At 34.8% G+C, this 25,446-nt stretch overlaps 1 protein-coding gene across 2 annotated transcripts in view; it reads right to left on the bottom strand.

The window, feature by feature from the left end:
- RABGAP1L (RAB GTPase activating protein 1 like) overlaps positions 1-25,446 on the bottom strand; it is a 666,720-nt gene that overhangs the window by 552,198 nt on the left and 89,076 nt on the right. For both annotated transcript variants that reach the window (XM_046680643.1, XM_046680642.1), the window contains exons 8-10: positions 10,291-10,357; positions 4,547-4,649; positions 1,617-1,783 (exon numbers count right to left, since the gene is read on the bottom strand). In XM_046680643.1, coding sequence (XP_046536599.1) covers positions 1,617-1,783; positions 4,547-4,649; positions 10,291-10,357 — 337 coding nt within the window. The remainder of the gene's footprint in view (positions 1-1,616; positions 1,784-4,546; positions 4,650-10,290; positions 10,358-25,446) is intronic.

Here is a 25,446-nt window from a genome sequence, read left to right as displayed (position 1 = left end):
TAAACCAGTCAACAACCCATTTTCCATAGCTTTCCACACTTTTTCTTGAACATGGATTATACCACTAAAATTAGAAACCATCTTCATCATATTTGATACTCATTTAAATCAGTCTCATATTTAGTAGAGCTAAATACTACAACTGAATCTAATTTAATTTTTTTAATTCCTATGAAATGGCCTCATGTAGTATTTTTAATGTTTTACTACTAAGAAAATTCTCATAGTACTTAACACTCAGTCACTCAACATCAGCAGTTTTAAAAAGATGAAAATAACCTTTCATAATAAAAATCCACTCTAATATATTTTAGAAACATATAAATCTATAAATTCTAGCACTCTTCTTTCTCTTGCCATATATATATAGGGGAAAGCTAATTTTTTTGGCAAAAAGTTAACTTCTTAGGTCTCAAGGAGGAAGCGTTCACATCACAATAATCTATTAATTGTCACTAAAAGAATGACAACCACTCTATACAGCTCCTTTATTCACTCTTACGCAACTCTGAGTAATCCTTTGGCTCAAAATGACAAATGAATTGATAGTCACAACAATTAAGCTACTAAAAAAAAGGAAAGAAAAGAAGAAAAGAGGGGAAGGAGGAAAATATCTCATAATAATATATGAAAACATTCCCAGGAGACTAAAATTTTGAATATTTTTCATATAATCTTCATTAGAATATGCTACAGAAAATAGTCTATACAGTAATAAAAATTGTGTCAAACCACAGCTCTAATAATTTTATGAAAGATGAAAACCACAATAATTTCAAGCATCTAGTTTATGAATCCTGAGTTATTTTATATGACAAGATTTTTTATATGGATAAGTGGCTTCTGTATTTGTTCACTGTGCCAATGCTTGCTTTTACATTTTGCATATTATAGTATATAAATCAGCAAGCATCTTAAGCTTGGGAGAGTGGGAGTACTAAACAGTATATGAAGGATTTCCATTATTCAAATAGAGCATTTTACCCTGATTTCACAAAACAGACACTATTAGAATTCAAATTATTTTTCACTGTTACCTTTTTCAGGAACACTACAAAACAAAATTATGTATTCATTAAATTATTACCTACTAACACTGCCTAATTTAGGGATGTGATAGAAACCCTAATTTTGCTTATTTAATATTAAAATAATTTTATAACCTTACTGACAAGTCAAACAATATATTCATATATTATAGATAGAAATAACTATGACAATTAGGTATACTTGAAAATTTTTCATTATAACTTTACAAAGATATGATATTTCTGTGCTCTGTCTTTTTGGTTTTAAATAATTGTATGTAAAAAGAAGAAAAGTTGTTTTAGATGTAGAATCAATATTTCTATTAAGTATGTTGACACTTTATAGGCACACATTACAGGTCTCTAAAAACAAAATTACATAATTTATTACACAAGCTGTTTTTTTTTTAACTTACATTACATAGATGTGGATTTTTCAAATACTCTAGTGGCTGACTCAACATATCATTTGATTATTTGAGGAATTTTATTGCTTTTTATTGCTACTTAAAGAAATATCTTGGCATTAAAAGAGAATGGTAGAAAAATATATATATATTGTTATGTGAAAAGAACAAAAGGTCCTACCTGTTTCAACCTCATGAAGAATGTCTCCGTGAAAGTCTTTCGGCTGAAATACCAAAATCGCTCATTTGCAGGGTACACACGTACTACTGTCTCCAGGAGAAAGCGGACAGGTTCCACCACCTCCGTGACCACCATATCCACTGCCACCGTCATGTACACTCGCTTATCTGTAGTACAAGGGTTCTGTGTTTTACGTTGGCTTTATTATTCCTTAATTATTTAAGGAACAAAGTTTTCCCACTTATGAAAGAACTAAAGTTCTTCACAATCATGTTATGGTCTATGTTTAACTTTAAACGTTTTATTGTCACTTGGCTTAAACAGGTAACCAAGTATTCCAAGTATGTTTCTCAACACACATGATCCTATCTTAATCAAGTGTCCAATCTCCTCTGAGAATTTTAATTTTTCCTTCCCAAAATCAGGTCCTTAATATAAAAAATAAGTAAAATAAAATTTTCAAGATGTCTTTTACACTAAAACTATCTTTCAGATTTCCCAGAAAACCTCTGGAAAATCACTAAGATTTTCCCTTTCATCTTATAAAAGATACTGGAAATTATGTTTGTTTGATGAGTTGCTTGGGAAAGATCATAAAATCAGAAGAGATGCTCAACTTTCACTATGTTAAACTGTATAGGAAAACGTTATTAAAATGAATTTTTCAATGTTATATGCTTTAAGTGAAGTCCCTGGAGATTTGTCAGCACTCGTACTGTCCACAATAAAAATTTACCCTCAGGAAAATCACTGATCAAAGCTCTAATGAAATAGTTCTGTGCTGAGACATACATATATCTCAGAGTCCTGGCAAGTGCTTTTGGACAACAGAATAGTGTTATCATTCAAATTTTCAGTTATTACTATTTTAAATATTTACTAGGCCACAGCTTTTCGTTAATTTGAATCTAGAATCTTCTAGGCCCATGTCAACTGGTTTTCTTCAGTTTCACAATGATAGATTGAAATATGTATTTCATTTTATTTACATGGCTTGAGATTCATTGAGGTTTTTGAACCTGTGGGTTGGTTATTCCATACCATTTTGTCATTTCTTCGTTACTTTAAAATATTTTTAAAATTTATTTTGCCCACCATTTTCAGTTCTCAGTTAAAGATCAAATAACCAAGCCCACCACTAGAAGAAACCATCAATAGTTTTTTTTAAAACATTATACAATATTTATACTCATCAACTACACTTTTATTAATATCATCAAATTCAACAAAAACTGTATTACATTCTTACTAAATACAGCATTCAATCTGTCAATTCAACAGAAACTAGGATTCTCTAGACATTGTACTTGAACCAGAAGACCTTAAAGTCTAAGAGAAGTAATGTAGAGGAGTAAGAGAGAATAATACAAAACACTGAATATAATTCATAAATTGGTGTAATGAAAAGATCCAAGACATTTCTCAGGGCCTCATCATCTTCTGTAAAAACCAAACTATGATTCATGAATCCTCTGTGTAATTTATAATCTCAAGAGCACCATTTGGAAATTTTAGAAATCAGGTGAATACTTTTGTGTGGCATACGAAAGGATTTTAAACTTAAAATACATTATCTTTGGCTCAGAAGATTACTGTAATATAGTACTACATAAAGTTTATTTTTAATAGAACAAATTTTAGGATATATTGTCTTTTATTTGAGGACCAAATGTGTATTAAAATACGAAATGAAACTGAACTTTATATTACATTTAAAAAAATAAAAACTGCTTTCATAAACTTATTTTTTGAAATTCCAATACTCTATTCTTCAAAATTATCAACCAGCTTATTTTTCTCATTTTTGTGTTTTCTTTCTGAAAAATTATAAGAAAAGAAGTTTACAAGTTGGTATTTACAAGCCTGTGTCCAGAAATAACAAACTGTGGGTGTAAATATTATTTATTCCTAATATATGAAAAGCTAAATTTTATATAATCATCATTATTTTTCTCTCTTTTTAGCCCTCATTTGGAAATAGACAGCTCAATATGTGATCAAACGCATGCAATTTATGGCACTGGTAAATACTCTAAGGAAATTTGAGAATAATTATTGTTTTAATGTTTTTCATTAATATATCATATTTCTATATCAGTATTCACTAATGCTCCTGTTTTTAACCAAAAGTCTACTGTAGCATAAACTAACGAATGCAAGACTAAAGATCAAACAAACTGATCCATTATTTTCTCAATATAAATTATCGGTTGCATGACAGTAAAGCATTTAGTGTAAGATTATAAATCATTTGGTGAAATTTTAAATTTTAGTTAAAGGCAGATGGTGAAGGGGCAAAAAACATAGGCAATTAACAGCTATCTGGATAAAGTAGAAATAAAAATAAACACAATGGGGAAAAATGACAAATGTGACCATTTACCATTTACAAATTCTGTTCAACACTAGACATGTTAAACAAAACAAAAAAGTAAACAACTAGGAAAAAAGTGTTTGCCACAAATGAAATCCTTAATATGCATTATTAAGATCCCAAAGGTCAAAAAACTGGTACAAATAATTAATAACTGAAAAAGCATAAATAATCTATAACATAATTTAAAAAGTTAAAATATTTATTAAAGATATGCAAAATTCCAGAATTTGCTTTCATCATTTCCTTCATATTTTTCCATCATTTCCCCCCAAATAAAACAACTCTATAATGACACATGAGACACAAGCCCAAATACTTTCTACATAATCTAACAGAACTAATTCACTTATCTTTGGGGGGGGGAGGGGTGGGGGGTATTCTTTTGAATAGTTGAGGTTTTCCCCGTAGATGCATAAAGTATGAAAACGAACTTCAAAAAAAGAACAACTCCATTTTAAATGAGCACTAGAATTTTTTTAAAACACAACAAAATAACATTGTCAATAATGTAAAATTTAAAGCAAATAATAAGGAATCTTTTAAGAAAATTCACCTTTTGGGGTTTCTTCATTAAGTGCTAGAAATATTGGTGCATTGGGATTCCACATGCCGGTGATAACGTAAGCTCTCCCATCATAGCTCTTTCCCATGGATTCCTGTAGAAGTTCAAACAGGAATCACTGAGAATATATACATCAAGAAAATCATTGTTTTAAATTATATCTTATTTTAAGCAATCCAATTTATTAAAATTTGGATTTATAATCAAACGGGACTTATTTTCTTTGTAAGATTTTTTCACCCTACAGAGCATTTCTTTAAATATTAAATTCTCTTACAGCTTTCTTCAAACAGAGTTTCTATTTAGAGACATGTACCTCCTGGATAAAAGAGGTATACTGCTGAATCACAAAAACATAATATTGCTATAAAGTTATATTTAGCTTGATGTTAGGCTGGGTCAAAATTGCCTATACTTACACATACAAGGATGTACATAGTTTCTATTAAAACCACAGATTTCACTAAAGATAAACTGAATTAATAGCTAATCACAAGAAATTAGTACTTTTCTTCTAATGTTCTAATTTTTAATATATTCTGAAAATATTAATTTACTTTGTCATAATAAATACCTTTAAAGTTAATACTTTTCTATTATCTGTATGTCAGATATTTGTACACTTTCTTATAATCATGAATCAATATTAGGAGACTAATATTGGTTTGTAATCAACACCCAAATTTATTAACTATCTCCCTTTACCCTTATACTTACTCCCTCCTTCTTCCCTTCTCTCCTTCTCCCCTTCCTCTTCATTTCCCCCACTCTTTAAGACTTTTACCAAGCCAGTTCCTAAGCCAGCTACTCCTACGGTGAAAGCAAGCCCCCAAATAGTTGTGTACACGTTATGTGTGTGGTGACAAGAGGCTAGAGGTTGTCCAAGGGAAGAACAGCACACAACATACAAATATGTGCATACACAAAAGAAAGTTATCTACAGTACTTTCAATTTTCTGTACCAATTGCCTCATATTATGACTAGAGAGTGCTAAAAGGGTCAGACTAAAACAAAAAGAAAAGCTTTTTTCCTCTATTACCCTCACTTCTCTGAATCGCAATAAAATGATTTCAGTCATTTGGTAATTACTATATATATTTTTCTAGTGTACTGCTGTTATTTCACTAATCAGACTGTAAAGCTTAAGTGCAGGGACTCTATTCCAGAGATGAAGAACACTCAAGGCCATGTAAAGAAAACCCACTCAGCACCTCCAACACACTCATATGTTCATATTCATTCATTCATTCTCTCTCTCTCTCTCTCTCTCTCTCTCTCTACATGTCTGCCCTCTCTCTCCCCTCTAATTAAACCCCCATTCAGAAGAAGAATGGGCATCTGACCAAAAAAACACCAATCCATTTCTAAACAAGAGCTTGTACTATGCTTGAGTCCAAAAAGAAAAGCTAGACCGATCAAATTCTTTCTTTCAATTAACAAATACCAAGGAAAGTGGGCAGCCAGTGGTGGAGCTAAAGGTTTTGATAGGAAGTCAGGGGATGACAGGCGACACATAAAATGAAGTTATAACAGAAATTATAAAGTAAGGAAAAGTATATAAAGAACAGCAGCATATTAGAAAACTGCTAAGAGGTAATAAAGAAAACAAACACAAAAATCCTTAAATGTCATTAATCATGCAATCAAAAAACAAAGGCTGATACTGGGAGGCAGGCAGGCAGGGAGGGAGAAGCAGAGAGAGTGGGGAGTAGAGAGAGAAGGGGCAGGAGGGAGGGAAAATGTGAGGCAAAGGAAAGAAAGAGGCAGAGAGAGAAGGAGAGGGAGAGGGAAACAGCGAGAGAGAAGAGGGTACAGAAGAGAAAAGGGGACCAGAGCAAGAGAGGTCCAAGAGAGCAGGAGCCTGAGCAAGAAAGAGGCTCACAGAAAGAGCAAGCCCATGCGGGAGGCAAGGCAGGCGGAAGAGACCACTTCGCAGCTTTAGGGACAACTGCATGAAAATCAATACCCTCCTTTGTCTTTAAGGAGTTCTAAGCGATTCTTTGTTGTAACCAAAACAGCCTAACTAAAACAACCATATTTTTATTTCTTTGTAGTCCTCACAACACAGGACCACAGTAATACTATCTTATACATCAAAAGCCTTCAATAAAACTTTCTCCCCATCAAGTCTGACACTGTTGTTACTGAACTAGACATTTCCATCACTTGGCCTGGTTTGCTCCCAGCCCTTTTAGAAAGATACTTCACATTTTTTACTGAAGAGTTCTTCTTGACTCCTCTGTGCCACCCCCACAACCCAACACAAACAGGGCTGACAAGAATAGGGACAGCAGGTAAGGGACATCTGGACAACAAAAAACTCTGCCCAAACTAGGCCAGGCTTGAACCACTAGATGGCCTCTTCTTCAGAAAATAAACCAGGAAAAAGCGAGAGAATATGGCAGCTTTCAATGGGAACATAGTCTGCAAGGCTATAAGATAGAGGCCAGAGAACCACGTAGTAAGCTGTGAATGAACAATTGTCAAATTATGAACAAGCTGAAACTATGAAGTCAAGTAGACAGAAAGTAGGGTAAAGCAAACAGATGGCAGTACAAAGAGGAGATAACACAAAGAAAAAGTAAAAAATGTAAGTTCATGCCAATCCATCCATTATATTAAGCAAAATTAAGCAAACGTGAGCCTACTACGAGCCATGCTCTACGCCTGGGCGTATCCAGGAAGGAAAACAAAACAAAACAGTCCTGACCTTATGGAGCTGACAGACTGTTCTCTTCCCAACAGCAGTCTGCAACCCATTTGCAGATCATAAAATCAATTTAGTGGATTATGGACAGAATTTTTGTTTGAGGAAGATTGTCCCTGAGCTAATATCTGTGCCAATCTTCCTCTATTTTGTATGTGGGATGCCTCCACAGCATGATGTGTAGGTCCATGTCCAAGACAGAACCCGCAAACCCCAGGCCACCAAAGTGGAGTGCACAAACTTAACCACTACACCACTGGGCCAGCCCTATTACCAGACTTTTTAATCAAGGAGAAGAAAAAATAGCAGAGTTCATCAAACATGTAAGGATTAAGAATTGTTTCATGAGGGGCCGGCCCAGTGGCTTAGTAGTTAAGTTCATGTGCTCTGCTTCACCAGCCCAGGCTTTGCAGGTTCACATCCCAGGCACGGACCTACACACCACTTATCAAGCCAAGCTGTGGCAGTGACCCACATACAAAATAGAGTGGCAATCTTCCTTATTGGCAATGGATGTTAGCTCAGGGCCAATCTTCCTCACCAAAAAAGAGAATTGTTTCATGAAAATTTTACTTCAGCTTTTATACATACATATTACAAGGGCATTGAATTACAAAGGAAGATGTATTTCTAACTGTGAGTCCAGCTACTGATCTAGTGTCAATAAATGGTTAACTGTAAAGATCCACAAACTTTCTAAGGCATCTCTAGGACTTTAATTTTAAATTGTGTTCCAACTCCATGAAACCTGGCTCTACTGAGTTTTCAGCTCTTCCTTGGTACCTTGCTGTTAGGTTTTTCCTAGCTATCAATGGCTGTGGATCAAAATTCTTAACCCCTTATTGCTACACTACAAGTATCTCCACCAAAAATATTCCCATTACTGGAAGAAAATTGAGCCTCTGTGATTTGTACTCCCAAAAACCTAATTTTTTATGTGATTTTATTTATATACTATATGTAATTATATAAGTAATCTGGCTCTTTGTCTAAAAAATACGTTTTCATTTATAAGTATGACCTTCTCTTTCATGTAGATCTTATATTAAACAAAAATTATAAATTTATAGGAAAGTCTCAATTCACTTTGCTTGTTAGAATATATTCAAAGGGAAGAAAAGTCAGCATTGTTTAAAAATTTTTCAAGACAAAGAAAAGTCACACGAATTCTGAAATTAAATACAATGGTATGCTTTTTCAAAACTTGTCAGAATAAAGTGTAAGAAGGTAAAATTTGTTTTTAAATTGTTCACATATTTGGACAGGTCATAGAAGAAGCAGAAGTATTAACATCTTGCTCTAGAGAGCAGAACGAAGACTAATGAGGCAGAGCTACAAGGAACATGATTTCAAGTGATTACAAAGAAATAACTGTAATAACCAGAACTGTCCCACAGTCATCATTGTAAAGCAATGAGTTCCTTTTTATTAGATGTAGTCCAGCCAAAGGTCAATAACCATGTATTAAGATAGCATGAAGATTAACAGCACTGGGTAACAACAAATCACAACTGCTGATAATTGCAAACACAAACCCTCCCACCTGACCAACTGTTTGTTGTACAGGTAAGCCCACGTCTCTTTCCAGGAGCTTCAGTGCTGACAAGGCTTTGATTTAATATGGACTCTTAAAGGTGAAGGACCACACTGCAAGTGAGACACACAAGACTAAGGGACCTCAGAAGTTCAAGCCAGGTCTGTAATTCTATAATCTAAACTAGGTTTTATGGAAAAATCTCTGCCAGTGATTCATCTTAAAATCTTTTAAACTCTGAAAGACCATGACTAATTAGGACCTGGGAGTTTATAACAGTTTTATGTTCCTGAACTACCTCTTCACAAAATTTTCAGGGCTCCAAAATGCTTTGGCTTGCCTTTGGTAAAAAATGCACTACTGATATATTGTAAAGAGGAGTGGGAGGGAGCGAGATCAATAGCTAATTTGTTTTCACATTCAATGTAACTACCTATCCATGCAGTGCTTCCTCTCTATTTCTGTGGCTAGCTATACCAGCTCTATGAGAGCACTTAACACATTGCGGTGGTTACATACTTAAAAGGTCTGTTTCTATCACAAGACTATGAACCCACAGATGGTAGGAGCTATGTTTTAATGTATCTACACCCCCATCACTTCACACAATGTTTGGCATACAATTAAGTGCATAACAAAGGTTAAACGTACCAATCTAGTGGAACCATTCTAGTGGCCACTAGAAAATCAACATGTTACAGTGAAATAACTCAAAGAAAAAGTTGATATAATTGGTGATATTTAACTCACATTTGCAAATCACAGTTGAAAGGAAGAAAACAGGTAGTACTTATTATCACCAAATATAAAAACCTCAGTTAATTAAGAACTTCATACTTACTCTGACTATTTCCTATAACATTTCTAAATCACAAAGTAAATGTTTTCTTTAACTGCAATATTAGAAGATATTTCTGTTTAAAAGTTAAGATGACTTGCTATTTTTACATTAAATACCAACTCTTAAATATACATTAACCTTTAAGGGCATTCCTTAAATAAATACCATTCCTACAATAAATATACTTTGCTAATAAGCACAGGTAATCAAGGAGGAGAAATTCAGAAAGGGAAATCCTTTAGAGAAAACAAAAGCATCCATCGCAGTAATCAAATTAATAACAGTGCATTAAAATAAATGAAAGGCACCATATTCACTTTGAATATGCCTGTTATAATCACATACTTGTTATTTTTGGCTCAAAGAAAAGACATCTTCCTAAGAAGTCAAACAGATAAATAGATGGACATTGTCATAACATTGTCCTTTTACGTGCTTTCAACTTGCATATGACTTTTTGGTGGAAGTTTTCTTAAATCTCTCCCTCACATATAATTTTAGATTTGGGTTTCCAAATTTCATTATTACTTTCATACAGCTGAAAGTTAGCAACAATTTTGACAACATGACAAAATTTTAAAATAGAAAATACTTAAAAACTATAAAATAACTATCATCTATACTTGGTTAAGGTGCTTAAGATTATCATTACCATATCCAGTAAATGCATGTCACTGTTCTTCACGTTTCGACCTGGGCTTAATAACATTCCAAAACATCTGAAAATATTGGGGGGAAAAAAAGGAGAAATAAGGTATCAAGAACATACAGAAGCCCAGTGAGCAAAAAGCCTTTTTATAATAACTATACAATTTGAGCTTTGTACTTACAAATAGATTGTCTTTTAGAGAAAATACCACAAATAAGAAATCATTATTATACATAATAAAAGCACATAGAAGTTAACTAAATCTAAGTTATCTAAATTCCCAGATCTTTATTTTTGCATGTAAAAGATTACCATGATCAGAAACTGTGATAAAAATGGTCACAAATTGTTGACCGAAACAAAATACAATAGTGAAATACGAATTAGTTTGTAAGTAGAAATGAGATTTTATTTGCCTTAGAATTATTCCAAACATATAGGTCAAGACCAGCTAATCCAGTTAAATAAAAAACGAGATTTTTTTAAAAAATAAGAATAAGACACTGTGCTATCTCTCTGCGTCAAGCCAGATTAACAGAAACATTACCCTGGCCCTCAAGAGTCATGTCCTCTGAGCAGCCTGTTAATACTATACCCTCAGTTTTAAAGTTATATGAAACTCATTACTCCTGTGTAATGAGTTGAATGAATATGTGCTAAATATGTGTATTTAGCACATAATACTAAATGTGCTATTTGTGAAGATATTATCCAACATACCATATACCATTAATTATTTACTTTATTCTGTGCATCCTGCTGCTAAAGAAGCTTTAGGAATCTCATCAACACCACCACTTTATTTGTAAAGAATTTTCATAAGCTCTAAAATTCAGCTAAATCTAATGTTTTTACATTTGTCAAGATATTATTGTTAATTCTGCTTTATAGGTAAGAAAAGTAAAGTCCACAGAAGTTAAACAATTTACTCAAATTCATATGGGTATTAAATATGTCTTGTAACTCTAGAGTCAATGTGATCTGTCCGAAGTGTTCCTCTGCCAACAACACATACCCACACTTACTAGACTGTTTTTATTGTAGCTTTCCAAAATTTTAAAATATGCTATAGAACATTTAACACAAGGAGTAGAGAATGTAAATAAAAAATATAAGATTTTTTAAATTTCAAAATAGTGGCAGTTCACCAGTCAATACTCAATCTGATCCTTGTTCTTTTCCAAAGGTTTACTTTTCTAGTAGCATGGCTTTTTCTTCCATGAACAAGATAAGTGATTGATCATATCCAAATAAGAGCTGAGTAAGTGATAAAACAATATATACTTCCTGTGAGCACTTGAGGATACCTTGCGCGAGGCTCCCTACTGGCACCCAAAAACAATCAAATAGGTAACAAAGACAAAGTTGATAAGCTTTGAGGATAACTTCCCAAACATATTATTGTACCAGTGAACAAAATATAATCTACTACAACAGAAATAATTATATTCTAATATTCATAATTTTAATATGATTACTATACACAGATCTGATCTCCCTCCTAGGATCTCCTATAACAAACACTGTCTATACTAATTAAATGTTACTTAACCATGCAATTCATTGTACTATTTCTTCTACTATTGCCTTAAATTCTTGATAAGCAAGAATAAAAGAGTTAATTCTTTTTCAGATATAAAATTTGGTCCCTCCAACTAAAAAGTGAGGACAGAAGACTTGTCTCACTTTCCCTATATACTTTGCTTCAGCTTACATCTCTCATGGGTTTTTTTAAGAACAATTTTCTGTATTATGGGGCTTTTCAGCAACAAAACTGTTATATACTCATTGTAAAAAGTTAATGAATACCAAAGTGTATAGGGAAAAAATAACTTCTCACTTCTCTCTCTAATCTCAGCCCCCTTAGGAACCAATGCTAACAGTTTAGTATGCATCCTCCCTACCTTTCTTATTGCTCTTTTCGAAAATTTAAAGTTTTATATTATTTCATTTGTCAAACACTTGCAGGTAAATGGTAAAATGGGTACAATTTTATATTTCTTAATATAATTTTCCTTTGTTAAACTCTACTGCAAAAGGAGCCTTGGAAGTTTAGGTTTTCCTTAAATGGCAACACATATCATCTTATTTTGATGATTTTTGATGCACTGCTCTTCTCCTGGGCTATAAACAAAAAATCCTGCCACCAACCAGCAGCGTGACCTTAGAGAAAGCACCTAACTCCCTTGGGCCTCTGCTTCCTCTTCTAGAAAATGGGAGAGGTATAATACATGGACTCCAAGGGTTCTTCCAGCACTAAAACTGCATAATCTTTTCTATCAAGCAGTTATTAGTCATTTCCAAAATTATACTTCATTAAAGCACATCAGGTTTCCTACGGAGACAAGCAAGGTCTATTAGGAATAACATGTCAGTAATTAGATAGATATTATTAGTACCATAAACACCTAATGTGAAGAATAAGAGTTTCACTGGGGAATTCAAAGTGTTCGACCTTCTCTTATTAACTCTATAAATAATGTAGAAAGCAAACTGCTATCACACCTATTTTCTCAAGGAGCTCAGAGTTTAGTAGGGGAGGAAAATAGTAAACAGCCAATTACAAGCTGATATGGTAAGTTCTATGATAGCTGTAAGTTACAGAATGCTAACAAAGCAGAGAGGAGACACACCTAACAATGTTTAAAATATAGTAAATAGCTGACCGAACCCAAAATTTGAAATCAAACCTCTTGAGAATGAGATGATGATATTATTATATTAATAATAATATTAATTATAGCAGCTACCGTTTATTGAATACCTTCACTTTAAGTCAGACATTACTACACTATTGCACTTATATTTCAAAACAACCTTTATATAACAAATAATAAAACTGCTTTTCAGAAAGTAGAAGTGATTTGTCCAAACTACAGAGCTACTAAGTTATAGGACTGGGATTCAAGCCCATGTCTATGACTCCAAAACCACGTGGTCTTGTACACGTTATACTCTGCCACCTCCCTTGCCTATCAGTAGAAAAGAATATAAATTTCCTGTGTGATCCTGGGCAAGTCACACACTTCAAAGTCTCACTTTCCACATTTCTGAAATACAAATATTACCTGCTTACATGTTCAGTGTTTTAATGTAAAGTTGAAGTGAAAAAACTCATGGTGAAAGTACACTGTAAACTACAGAGCAGTTGCCAATTACAAATTATTATAACTGCCACTATTATTAAGAAGAAAAGTTTGGCCTTCCATAATACCTGTTTTACTCAAAACAGAGCTTTAAACAGCTTTTAACAAGTAACATCCATACAAACACCAAAACTCAGCTTATCTAGCAATGCTGTAGACTTGACGGAAAAAAGTGAGAAAAATAAGATATGTTAATGTCCTACAATAGGAAACTAATTTTTTTTACTCTTGCTTTTAGTCCATCAAATCATTAGAATTCTATATACCTCCATGAAGACTATGGATAAAAATTAAGAAGGGAGGAAAGGAGGAGGTGAACGAAAGGAGGCAGGCATCTGACCAACAACCGTTCAAGAACACTGTCTCTTACTAAACTTTTGTTACTAAAAACAAAAAAGTGACAGTGTGACAGAAGGGGTAAACAGAACTACAAAGAAGAAAAGCTATAACTCAATCATAGTTTTTTAGAACAATATAAAAAACTCTAAAAACTAAATAATTATGTAAAAATTGGGATCCCAGTCTCATTCTAAAGAAGTTAAACCAAAAGATAGCTGGAAAAGTCTCCTATATAAAATTGTTGGGATTGTTTTTCCCTTACTAAAGGGATCAAGTAGAAAAAGATATACAGACAGTCCTCACTATGGACAGTAGTGTGAAACCATAAAAATAACCATACAAGCTGAAACTGTGCAAAGTGATCTTACAATCAATGAGAAAAATAACTGTTCTGTGATCTTTAAATATTTTTGTCAAAACTTTAAAAACTCTCTTCCTGTTGTTATAAATATATAGAAAAATGGAAAAAATTAAAACTATTATTTATTTAGTACTTTGTAATTTAAAGCACGTAGAAACACTGTCATATTCCTTTCTAAGTTTGAATCAGCTTCCAATATTTTATCTTTTGCACTTTCACTGTTGTGAAATCTCTCCAAGACTTCCGTTAACGTGAAGTTTTTGCTGGCGTCACTTCCTCTGGGACATTCACCCTTTTCATCAGAACCACTTGCCTTATTTATCATGACTTTATCATGTTTTTTATATTCGACAGACTTTTTAAACACGGTTCCTACCACAGTTTCACGCAGAGCTAGGTCTCCTTCTCCTTTCATTTTGCTGTCACCTTTTCAAAGCTTCTAAGATCACACGCAATCTCACTTTCAGTATTATCACTTTTCATTTCTTTGCTGCACTTTTAGCTTTGTTGGCCAATTCTTTCAATTATCCATTTTTGTTACATGGGCTTATCACTGAGAAACCAAGCAAATAACACAACACTCTTTGCTGTTTGTGAGTGAACTCAACAACAAATACACCATGACCAATTATCAACAGACTTGAAAGAAGTGATGTGACTAGTCACTGATGCTACATTTATGTTGTGATTGTGACTGAAGAGCTAACAGCAAAACACACTTTAGGCAATTACTCACAATTCATATACCATGGTAACAAAAATTTGAACCATGTGGCTGAGGGACTAGTGTTCTTTAACTAAACCATGGTAACATAAATTCATGCATATCCTAACTGCAAGGCAAAGACTGCCCATGTATTCACACAGGTTATAAATAAATCTAGCCAAGATTTTGCCTTCTCACTGTGGCATCTACTCTGATTCTACAGGCTACTCTGATTTCCACTCATCACTCACAAAGTACAAACAGTCTCAGTAGAAATCATGATTGTGGCAGTAGTAACAGTACCACCAATAATAATAATGGCAAGCACTCATTGTGTGTCAGGGACTATTCCAAATACTTTACAGGTATTATCTAATTTTATTCTCCCAACATTCTTAAGAGGTAAGTATTATAGACAATTTACAAATTGGAAACTGAAGCACAGAGAAGTTAAATAACTTAGCTAAGGTCACCGGAAAGCCAGGATTCAAACCCAGATGAGGGAACTCCATAGTTGTTTATCTTAAAAATGTCACTCTATTATCTTCAGTGCCATCAGTAACAGGAAGAAGTCATCTCTCCATTTGGATTTATACTTCAGCAAAAGAGATTAAAAAACGGTCTCTTGGGGCCAGCCCAGTGGCATAGTGCTTAAGTTCGCACACTCCACTTTGGCAGCCTGGGGTTCGTGGGTTCAGATCCCCAGCACAGACCTACACACCACTCATCAAGCCATGCTGTGGTGGTGTCCCACATACAAAACAGAGGAAGATTAGCACAGACATTAGCTCAGTGACAATCTTTCTCAGGCAAAAAGAGGAAGATTGGCAATGGATGTTAGATCAGTATTAATCTTCCTCAACAAAAAAACAAACAAACAAAAAACACCTGGCTCGTTTGTTCTTTCTTTTTGTTCATCAGGTGGGAAATTTTATTCATTTCCCAAAGATTTCCTGAACACTAGGACTAATTACTAGGAAAAAAATAATTTAAAATAGATGCTTAAGATTGTCTCAGATCTGGAGCCAGTGCAGAAAACTGAACCTACAGATTTAACCTACAAGAAGACTTTAAAAAAGAGATCATATTTTTAGGTCCTTTTTTTTGTGTTTAATCAGGAAGATTAGCCCTGAGCTAACATCCACTGCGAATCTTCCTCTTTTTGCTGAGGAAGACTGGCCCTGAGCTCACATCTTTGCCCATTTTCCTCTATTTTATATGTGGGACGCCTGTCACAGCATGGCTTGATAAGTGGTGTGTAGGTCTGCGCCCAGGATCGGAAACAACAAACCCCAGGCTGCCAAAGTGGAGTGCACAAATGTAACCACTGTGCCACCGGGCCAGCCCTAGGTCCTTTTTTTATATTTTTAAAGAATTATCAACCAATAAACTTCAAGAACATCCAACAATCTCCATACCATCCTTGGGCAACAATGTTCCCACTATCTCACATTAATAATGGATCAAAATTTGGAATACAGAACCATAAATCAAACATGAATACTTCTACTAACTCTCTTCAAATACAAAATAAGAACTTAGCTATAGAAAGATAAAAATATAATATTAAAAATGATCACAACAATCAAACCAATAAATTTCAAAATAATATTTGGTTTAATGACTGCTAAAAACACTTAGCAAGTCAATTATTTTGCTTTACTATTCTACAGGAATAATCGAGGAAATCTGGATAGTGATACATTACTTGGGTTTTTGCATATACCAGGTATATGCATCAAAATAATCAAAAGCCAAGCTACAATTACTTTATAATTGAATATACCTGTAAACAGAATTCAAAAACATTAAAAATCATAAAGAAAAATAACATTTTCCCCCTATAGCTACTTCTAGTTAACAGGGCCCATTTTCTCCTTCACAAAGTTAAATCAAATGTAGGTAGAGTTGAGCCAAACATAGCAAATAAATTATAAATTTCATTTTACGATAAAATGTAAAGCACAAACAATTTTACTAACTTTTTAACAAATACTAGTGATTCTACCTGGAGTTTCTGCTTCTTTTTCTTTCTCCCAGATGTAATTTCACTTCTTTTTTCTTCTAATTATTTTTTTTACCTACATTTTCTCCTACATCTATTCATATATTTTTCTTTTATCTCCTTCCTCTAGAGTTTTATCTTCCTTTATATAGTTGGAAGTAGAACTGACATGATTTACTGATGAATTAGACACACAGTGAGAGAGAAAAGAGTCAAGGGTGACTCAAGTTTTTCAGCCTGAGTAACTGGAAGGATCAAGTCACGAATTAATAAGACTGGGGAGAGACTTTGGGGAAACAGGTTTGGCACAAGGAATCAAGACTTTGAGTTCTGAATGTACTAACTTTGATATGCCAAATAAAGATCTGAGGTTGCTGAATATATGAATTTGGAGTTTAGGGGAGACCTCAGGTCAGAGATAAAAATTTGGAAGTCATCTATTTATAGATATATTTAGTCATAAGACCAAATGAGGTAACCTAACAACTGAGTGTGGTAGTAGAAAGATTGCTAGACTGCTGTCCTCAAGAAGGCAAAATGGAATAAATTCTAGTATACAAGTAAGAAACTAGCCGTCAGAGCATGGACATTTCATCCAGAGTCATGAGAGAGAAGTAGAATACATGGTACAGATAAGATAGCTTGGTAGACAAGGTGATGGGAATATCTAAAGTTCTATTCTTATTGCTTCTATTATCTTAAATAAGAAAAGATCATTGGCTGAGAGTAAACATGGTAGAAGACATGATGAAGATTTAAATAGAAGGTGTGAAATAGTCCAGGAAGGAGATGAAACAACTTGTCTAGTAAAATGAAATAGGAATGCTAGTAACAGTGAGGTACCCTGGGGTTATGATCATAAATCTAAAGTAAAGCAAATCAGCACTATATATATTTTTCTCAAGTGTTGGCACAAAGGAGCAGAAAGCTAGAATTAACTAGAGCTGGAAACATGCCAAGTGAGTAGGAAGATGGAAAAGAGGGCAAGAGAGTTGTGGAAGTATATGAAGGAATAATTTATAAAGATAGATAATGGAATCTAAACTGGGAAGGAGACAAGTAAAAACATGGAGTGAGTGAAGGACAGTAAAACATGGTATGACCATAGATTATCAGTCTTAGAGGAATCAAAGAATTAATGGAATTGAGAAAACAGGAGTGAATTAGAGACATAAGAGGTAGTGATCAGAGGGGGATACTTGAAATTGAGATTATGAAGACAGTGCAGTTATTGGTAATGACAAATTCCACAGTATGATCGTAGGGGTAGGTGGTTAAGGTAGGGAGGAGGACAAGATCTTTGGACAAGAAGAGGTCAAGCAACTATGAAGCTAGGTTTTAGAAAAATCACCTACATAGATATTGAAACTGCCAAAAATTAAGATAAGCCTAATAATTAGAGAGTGACAGTGAGCCAGGAGCTAAAATCTCCAAAGAATGAGGGAAATTCCAAGGATGTGCAGATAACTGCAACCACAGAGGTTAGCAGATGGTAAAATCTGATAGCATAAACTTTGAAACTGGGAGTTCTTAAGGAGGAAAGAGAAACAATGGTCTGGAAGAAACAAAGACATGCAAGGATACTTACACACCTCTAGGCCACAGGTTCAAAGGGATGATGAGAGAGAACAGGCAGCATTTGAAGGGGCCGTAAGGGAAGCAGTGGACCTAGGCAAAAGTCAGGTTGTATAAAGTGAAGGTAACATTCAGAAATGAGGTTGAAGACAAAAGGAATTGTGCTGATGGCGGACTGTGAGTTCCAGAGTGTAGAATGGAATGGTTCTGAAAGTTGGGCAAAGGTAGGAGCTGGAAGTCAGATAAGGGGATATACAGAGAGTCATGTGGGGATTAGACTGTGCATTAAACACTTGGAATGGAAATGGACATATGGCAGAAATTATTAAATAATCATTATTATCCCTGCCACTATTATGACAGTTAAAACACTATCAGTCAAAAGACTATCTAGGGGCTGGCCCCGTGGCCGAGTGGTTGAGTTCGTGCGCTCCGCTGCAGGCGGCCCAGTGTTTCGTTAGTTCGAATCCTGGGCGCGGACATGGCACTGCTCATCAGACCACGCTGAGGCAGCGTCCCACATGCCACAACTAGAAGAACCCACAACGAAGAATACACAACTATGTACCGGGGGGCTTTGGGGAGAAAAAGGAAAAAATAAAATCTTTAAAAAAATAAAAAAAAAAAAAAGACTATCTAAAATGACAAGTTGGGTCCCCCCCCCCAACCAGAAATGTATCAGAAACTTTATCTATGGGACTGGTTAATTTCATTAGATACTAATTCAATTGGATACTGTCAGTTGAGGCCCAATTAGGAGAGAGTACACAATAATTTGAACATGGAAAGTTTACTATAAAGAATTATTGACTGTAATAGGGGAGTAACTATAAAGAGAATTCTAAAGAATACCCTAAGGCTGAAGGAGAGTATCCCAAGGAAGAGCAAACTCGGAAGGAGGGTCCTCTCCCTAAAGCTGGTATTCAAACCTCACTGGAAAGGGTATGATTGCAGCCCAGTGGACTGCAAAGAAATTTGTTGGACTACCCAGGCAAAGCTGGACCACAAGCAAGCACAAAACAATCCTCCAGGGTGCAGGCAGCCAAGGCTGACAGGCAGGTGAACAAAGGAAATCAGGGCTTTCAGAGTCTGCTCACTGACAGAGTGGTGTGAGGCCTGGGGCCCACAGTGTGTGTGTCTTCAGGGCCAGAGGAAGATCTCACTGAACCAGGACCAGGGCTGTGAGCTCATGGAGGGAGTGCATGCACTGGTGCACAGCTGGAGCACAGCACCACTGGATGTCCCAGAATCTTACAGCTAGAGCCATAAACAACAATCACAGCACACTAGAACCACGAAGAGAAGTTCCTTCCTCCTGCAGTGTCTCTCTAGCACCCTCTACTGGCACAATTTAATATTGTGCTTGCTGCAAAGAAGAAATGCGTAAAGCAGTTCCACTAATGCAGATCAAGTAAAAGGGTAGATTTGGAACGAAGAGACAATAAATTGATAAGTGGCATAAGACATAGTTAAAATACCTCAGCTCTTCCAATTACTTAACAGCCAGGTTAGAAATAAAAATTTCTTAAACCAATAAATTAAGAAATTATTTTCTTAATGGAAATTAAGAATGTAAACTGGTTCAGTTACTATGAAAACAATATGGAGGTTCCTCAAAGAATTAAAAATAGATTTATCATATGATCCAGAAATTCCACTTCTGGGTGTATAATAAAGGTAAACAAAGATCTCTTGCTGCTAGAAAAATAAGTAATTAATTAAGAAATTATATTATACTATAGAATTATACTATGATTTACAAAAGGATTCAAAAAGAGCTCCAGTAGAGGTCTACAGATTATACCAATGTCAATTTTCTATTTGGTATATTGTACTACAGTTATCTAAGATGTTACCAGTGGGGCAAGATGGGGGAAGCGTACATGGGGCCTCTCTGTACTATTATTGTAACTTCCTATGAGTCTACAATTATTTCAAATTTTAAATTTCATTTAAAAATGAGCTCCAAAGGCCAGCCCAGCGGCGTGGTGGTTAAGTTCGAGTTCCACTTCTGCAGGCCAGGGTTTGTGGGTTCAGATCTTGGGTGCAGACCTACACACCACTCATCAATCCATGCTGTGGCGGCATCCCACATACAAAATAGATGAAGATTGGCACAGATGTTAGCTCAGGGACAATCTTCCTCACCAAAAAAGAAAAAAAAATGAGCTCCAAGACACCTAGAATAGATCAACTTATAAAAACACATTACAGGGGCCGGCCCCATGGCCAAGTGGTTAAGTTCACACACTCTGCTTTGGCGGCCCAGGGTTTCACTGGTTCAGATCCTGGGCACGGACATGGCATTGCTTATCAAGCCATGCTGAGGCAGTGTCCCACATAGCACAACTAGAAGGACGGACAACTAGAACATGCAACTATGTACTGGGGGGCTTTGGGGAGAAGAAAAAGAAAAAAAAAGATTGGCAACACATGTTAGCTCAGGTGCCAATCTCTAAAAAACAAAAAAATTACAGAAAACAATGTATATTTTCATTGCTAATATAAAAAAGTACTTCTTAAAATACAACGCTGAAAAGGTAATAGTATATAGACACTTCTATAGTGCCATCTCCCTTTACTGAGTGCCAGCAGAAGCCAGCAATGGAAGATACTGAAAATTCTGTCCTAATTACAAGTTCCAGTCCAAAGGCTGAGAGAGAGAGAGATGCTTCCAATTATTCACTTTCCAAAGCACCTGATAATGCCAATAGCTCTTTACCAACTGTCACTTGAAATAACTATCAGAGAACAATGAAAGTATTTTTGTATACATATATGCTGCTTTCCCCAAGGAAAAAGAGAGTTGTCTTTCTACTGCCTGAAAGAAAAAAACTAAAAGGACAAATGAGTAAGTTCATAGAGCAGCTTTTAAAGTATTACGCAGACTTTGGGTGACCCCACTAGCTTTTTCAGAATAGAGAAGAATGATGTCCTTTAAGAAAAATTATTAGAACATCCAAAACTCCTGATTTTGTCAAAAGATTTCACAGATACACTAATTTAAATAAAAGAATAAAAGATGCAAATCAAACTAACATCTAGGCAACGTGAAGTGAGTGACTTGAGCTTCTTTCTACAACTAAAGAAACTATAACAACTTGCTAGGGTGAAGGCAATAATAAGTGCTAGGTAAACTCAGCAAAAAAACCCTCAGAATGGTCTAACAAACGAGATCAGCCCAAAAACAATAAAAATTTCAAGTTCTACCATCCATCTACTTTAGTGATGTCAAATCATACTAGAAAATTGTTCTGTGAGAAGAAAAGAGCTCCAGGTGATTTTTTTTCAGTAGTCCTTGGCTTCAAAATTTTTTCCCTAAGAAAATAATACAAGGAAAGGTAACTGTCAATCATTTGCACTATGAGGTATGGCACTCAATGCTTCAATTTCTCATTACATGGTTTTTGCTGCAAGCCAGCAAGCACAAATTAAGAACTCTTCAGTCAACAGGCATATCTCTGAATCACACTACAAATGATCAAACTGCCTCTTAGAAATGATGTATTATATATATATTTTTTAATGTATATGTAATGATTGTATTCCTCAAAATTAGGATCAGATAAAAGTGACTAACGGAAATCCTTTATTTCTAGCAGTGTTGGCCCATGTTACTCAGCACAAACGGAGTTGTATGCTTCTAACAAATCTAATAATTGTACTCTGCTTGCTGTATCAATACTCCATTCTGGTTCGCACTGGAGACACCAGGGCATATCCCTGGGAACACAGCGACTTGACAGACATAAAGTCCTGAAGGCAAAAATCTCTTCCCATCCAACCTTCCAGAAGGCCTGAAGTTACCATCGCTAGAACACCAAACTTCTTGTTAGGGAATTGTAAAGAGGCCCATTTTCTAAACGTATATGGTATTATTTGTCCTGAATCATTTTATTACAAAATAGGAAGTAATACGTCGCAAAAAGCAACTAGTCAGAAAACTAATGCAGCAAAAACTGAAAGATTTCTGCCTCACTTTTTGGTAACAAACATAACCAACGACCTATTCAAAGCATCGAACTGGGTGTTATCTAATATTGCTAGTAATAGTATATTTTAAACACTAAAGCTTTAAAAATCCACATCAATTTAGTAGTATGCAAGACAATCTTTTGCAATATTTCTACATGTGGTGATACCAAAACCCATGGAAATGACAGCTGGTCAGGGCCAGAGATGATTGCCTTTCTGCTTTAGAAATACCAGAAGAGCTTGACCTGACTGGATCTGCACATGCTTGAACATTTTAACCGAAGCCTCTCAATAATTAGGCTTAGGCCTCGCTCTCGTCACACATTTCAGATTACAATCATCTTGCTTTCTCCTCTCAGTTGTTATTGTTTTCTCTTCTACAAATCAATCAGTTTTTCTCGCACAGCTTGGTGCCCCTGGGTTTGACGTCACCGAGCGATCACTTGGATGCCCCAACATCTATACTCTCACGTTCAAATTCCGCTGGAAATAAACCAAAGAATACCAATTCACTTATTTTCTAACCGGTTTAATTTTAAACTTAGTGTGTGCCAAGTGATCAAAGTTACTTAACCTCATCAAGCCTGTGTTTCATGACCTGCAAAAAGGGGGCAGTAATTATAATACCTTCCTCATATGTTGTTACAACAATTAAATTTTACAATGGCCATCACACAGCAAGTGCTCAATATATGTTGGTTGTTGTTATTATTTTCTCTTACACCCAGTTCCTAAATAAAGCTTAACATGTAAAATCTAACATGAGTGCTTGGGAAAAACAAAAGAATATTAGAAATGTTTGAGATATGAAAGCAGTTTCCACCTATCCTCTAAACAAAGTAGGATTCTATCAGTTGCAGCGTTCTCTTACTTCTTACATATTACGACAAATTTAGTCAATGCTCTAACTTTATAAAATTTTTATATACTTTTTATTCATTTATTCAACAAGTTTTTTAAAAGAGGCAGTAGAGGGTAACAGGTATTCTGGTACCAGATGGACTCAGTTCAAATATTAATTATATGACCCTGGGCAAGTTATTTATCTTCTATGTGCCTAAGTTTCCTCAACTTTACAATGTAGATAATAGTACCTAAACCTCATAGGTAGCACCTAGAACACTGCCCAGCAAAGAGAAAGTACTCAGTAAGGAGTAAGTAGCTTACTACAAAGTTGTATCTTCCTACGAATGTGCTAGATGTTGAAGATTGTGGGACAAATGACACAGTACTTGCTTCAAAGGGGTCGAGACAGATAACGGCAGTATAATTTGTCAAATATCTACATATGAGGGATGCTTGAACCCTTAACTGCACACAGAAATGGCTTCTTTCATAATAAAAATTAATATTAAAAAAACCCAAAATATTGAAAATTAGCATTTGGGGTGGGTGATGGGTGCACTGGGGTTCAATATGTTATTCTTTCTACTTTTGTGTATGTTGGAAATTTTACATAACGAAAAGTTGTTTTAAAGATGATAAATCATTTCCTCTTTCAGAAGATAAGCCAAAATTATAAAATTTGAAGGATTTTCTTTCACACCAATGTCTTTATACTACAAATTAACTTTTGTCAGCAGCAATGTTTAAGGTTCAGAGATGTTAAGAATTCTCTTGACAAGACTGCCACCTGCTGGATTACCTTAAATTCCACCATTTACATTTTGTGATTTAAACACATTAAATACCACGCATAACCCAGTAAAAGGCAAGGGTTTCTCTTTTCCAAGAAAGATAAATCCAAGTATTTACAAAATTTCCCGTATCACAGAAAATTCTACCTGTTATGTTGGACAAAGTATTTTAGGAGAAGACCCCTTTTAGTTTGAATGTCTACAGAGTCATCTGACAGAATACGTGAAAAAGGAAGTACAGAAAGTTAACATGGATTTAGTAATTATTGCTGGATATATGAACCCATAGCTGTTAGAAATTATCATCAATTATACTAAAATAAAAGCAATATAGTAAGTGGTTATATATGGAATGAAAAAAAATTTTTTTAACTATCCTGAAGTTATACAAATGGGTACTTGGGCTTAGGTAAAATTTCTAATGATAGCAATATATACTGATTCAAAAGGTGTTTTATCCCACATAACTGAGGTAGAAACTGAGATAACGTGCTCTGGAAAAATCTCTTAAAATTATTCAAAAAGTACCTCAAGTGATAATGAAGACACTGATGTTGAAAACTATTGAGAGTCTGAATAAAGTTGTTTTGTGAATATCAGATGGGCAAAAGGCAACATTTCTAAGTAATTATTCTGTGTAATATATTTTAAACATATGTGTAAATGTTTAATTAAATTAAAGAAAACATTATAATTAGGCATTCAACTATTTCACCTATATTCATCAAGATTTCTATATTCAAGCTGATCAAACTTGGAGCTTCTAATTGGGAAAAGGAAGAACTGCCTTATAGACAAACAAAGCATAGGCATCCAGAGTAGATGCATAATATACCATTTAATTATAAAACTCAAAGATTTTTAAATACTATTTATTAAAAGTTAAATTACTCAACAATTAATACTTCTTTGCTTGTGTTACTACAGACTTGTCAAATGGAAAGCTGCCTTTTGTTATGCCAGAAACGAAGTGCTGAGGGCATGTCAAAAGGACAAACAGTTTGAAGGGGCTCCCACTGGCAAGTTCTGGGACAATTTGAGGACCAAATAATGGAGCACTGTAGTGAATTATAAACTACTGGGGTAGGGCGGAGGTTCAGGAGTCCATGCCAATAACAAATAAATAAATAAATAGTAGAAAATGAGAGCTCCAGCTTACATCAGAATGACAAGATCTAACTGGTAAATCGAGAGAAAGTGCAGGAGATGGAAAATTATCATTTTGCATCCATCATGGTAAAGATTAGATCAGACAAGAATCATGAATAAATGCTGAAGAAAATTTTCATGAGAAGCAGGACATTTTCATGGGACTCCCCATAGACTGCTTACCAGCTGCAATGGAGGGAAAAAAAGGAATTACAGTAGGGACAGATGTCTTGACTGGGTAATCAAAATTAACATCACTGGCAAGA

Source organism: Equus quagga, chromosome 13 (genome assembly GCF_021613505.1).
Source record: "Equus quagga isolate Etosha38 chromosome 13, UCLA_HA_Equagga_1.0, whole genome shotgun sequence".
In the NCBI taxonomy this organism is placed as follows: Eukaryota; Metazoa; Chordata; class Mammalia; order Perissodactyla; family Equidae; genus Equus; species Equus quagga.
This window is presented reverse-complemented; position numbering and strand designations above follow the sequence as displayed.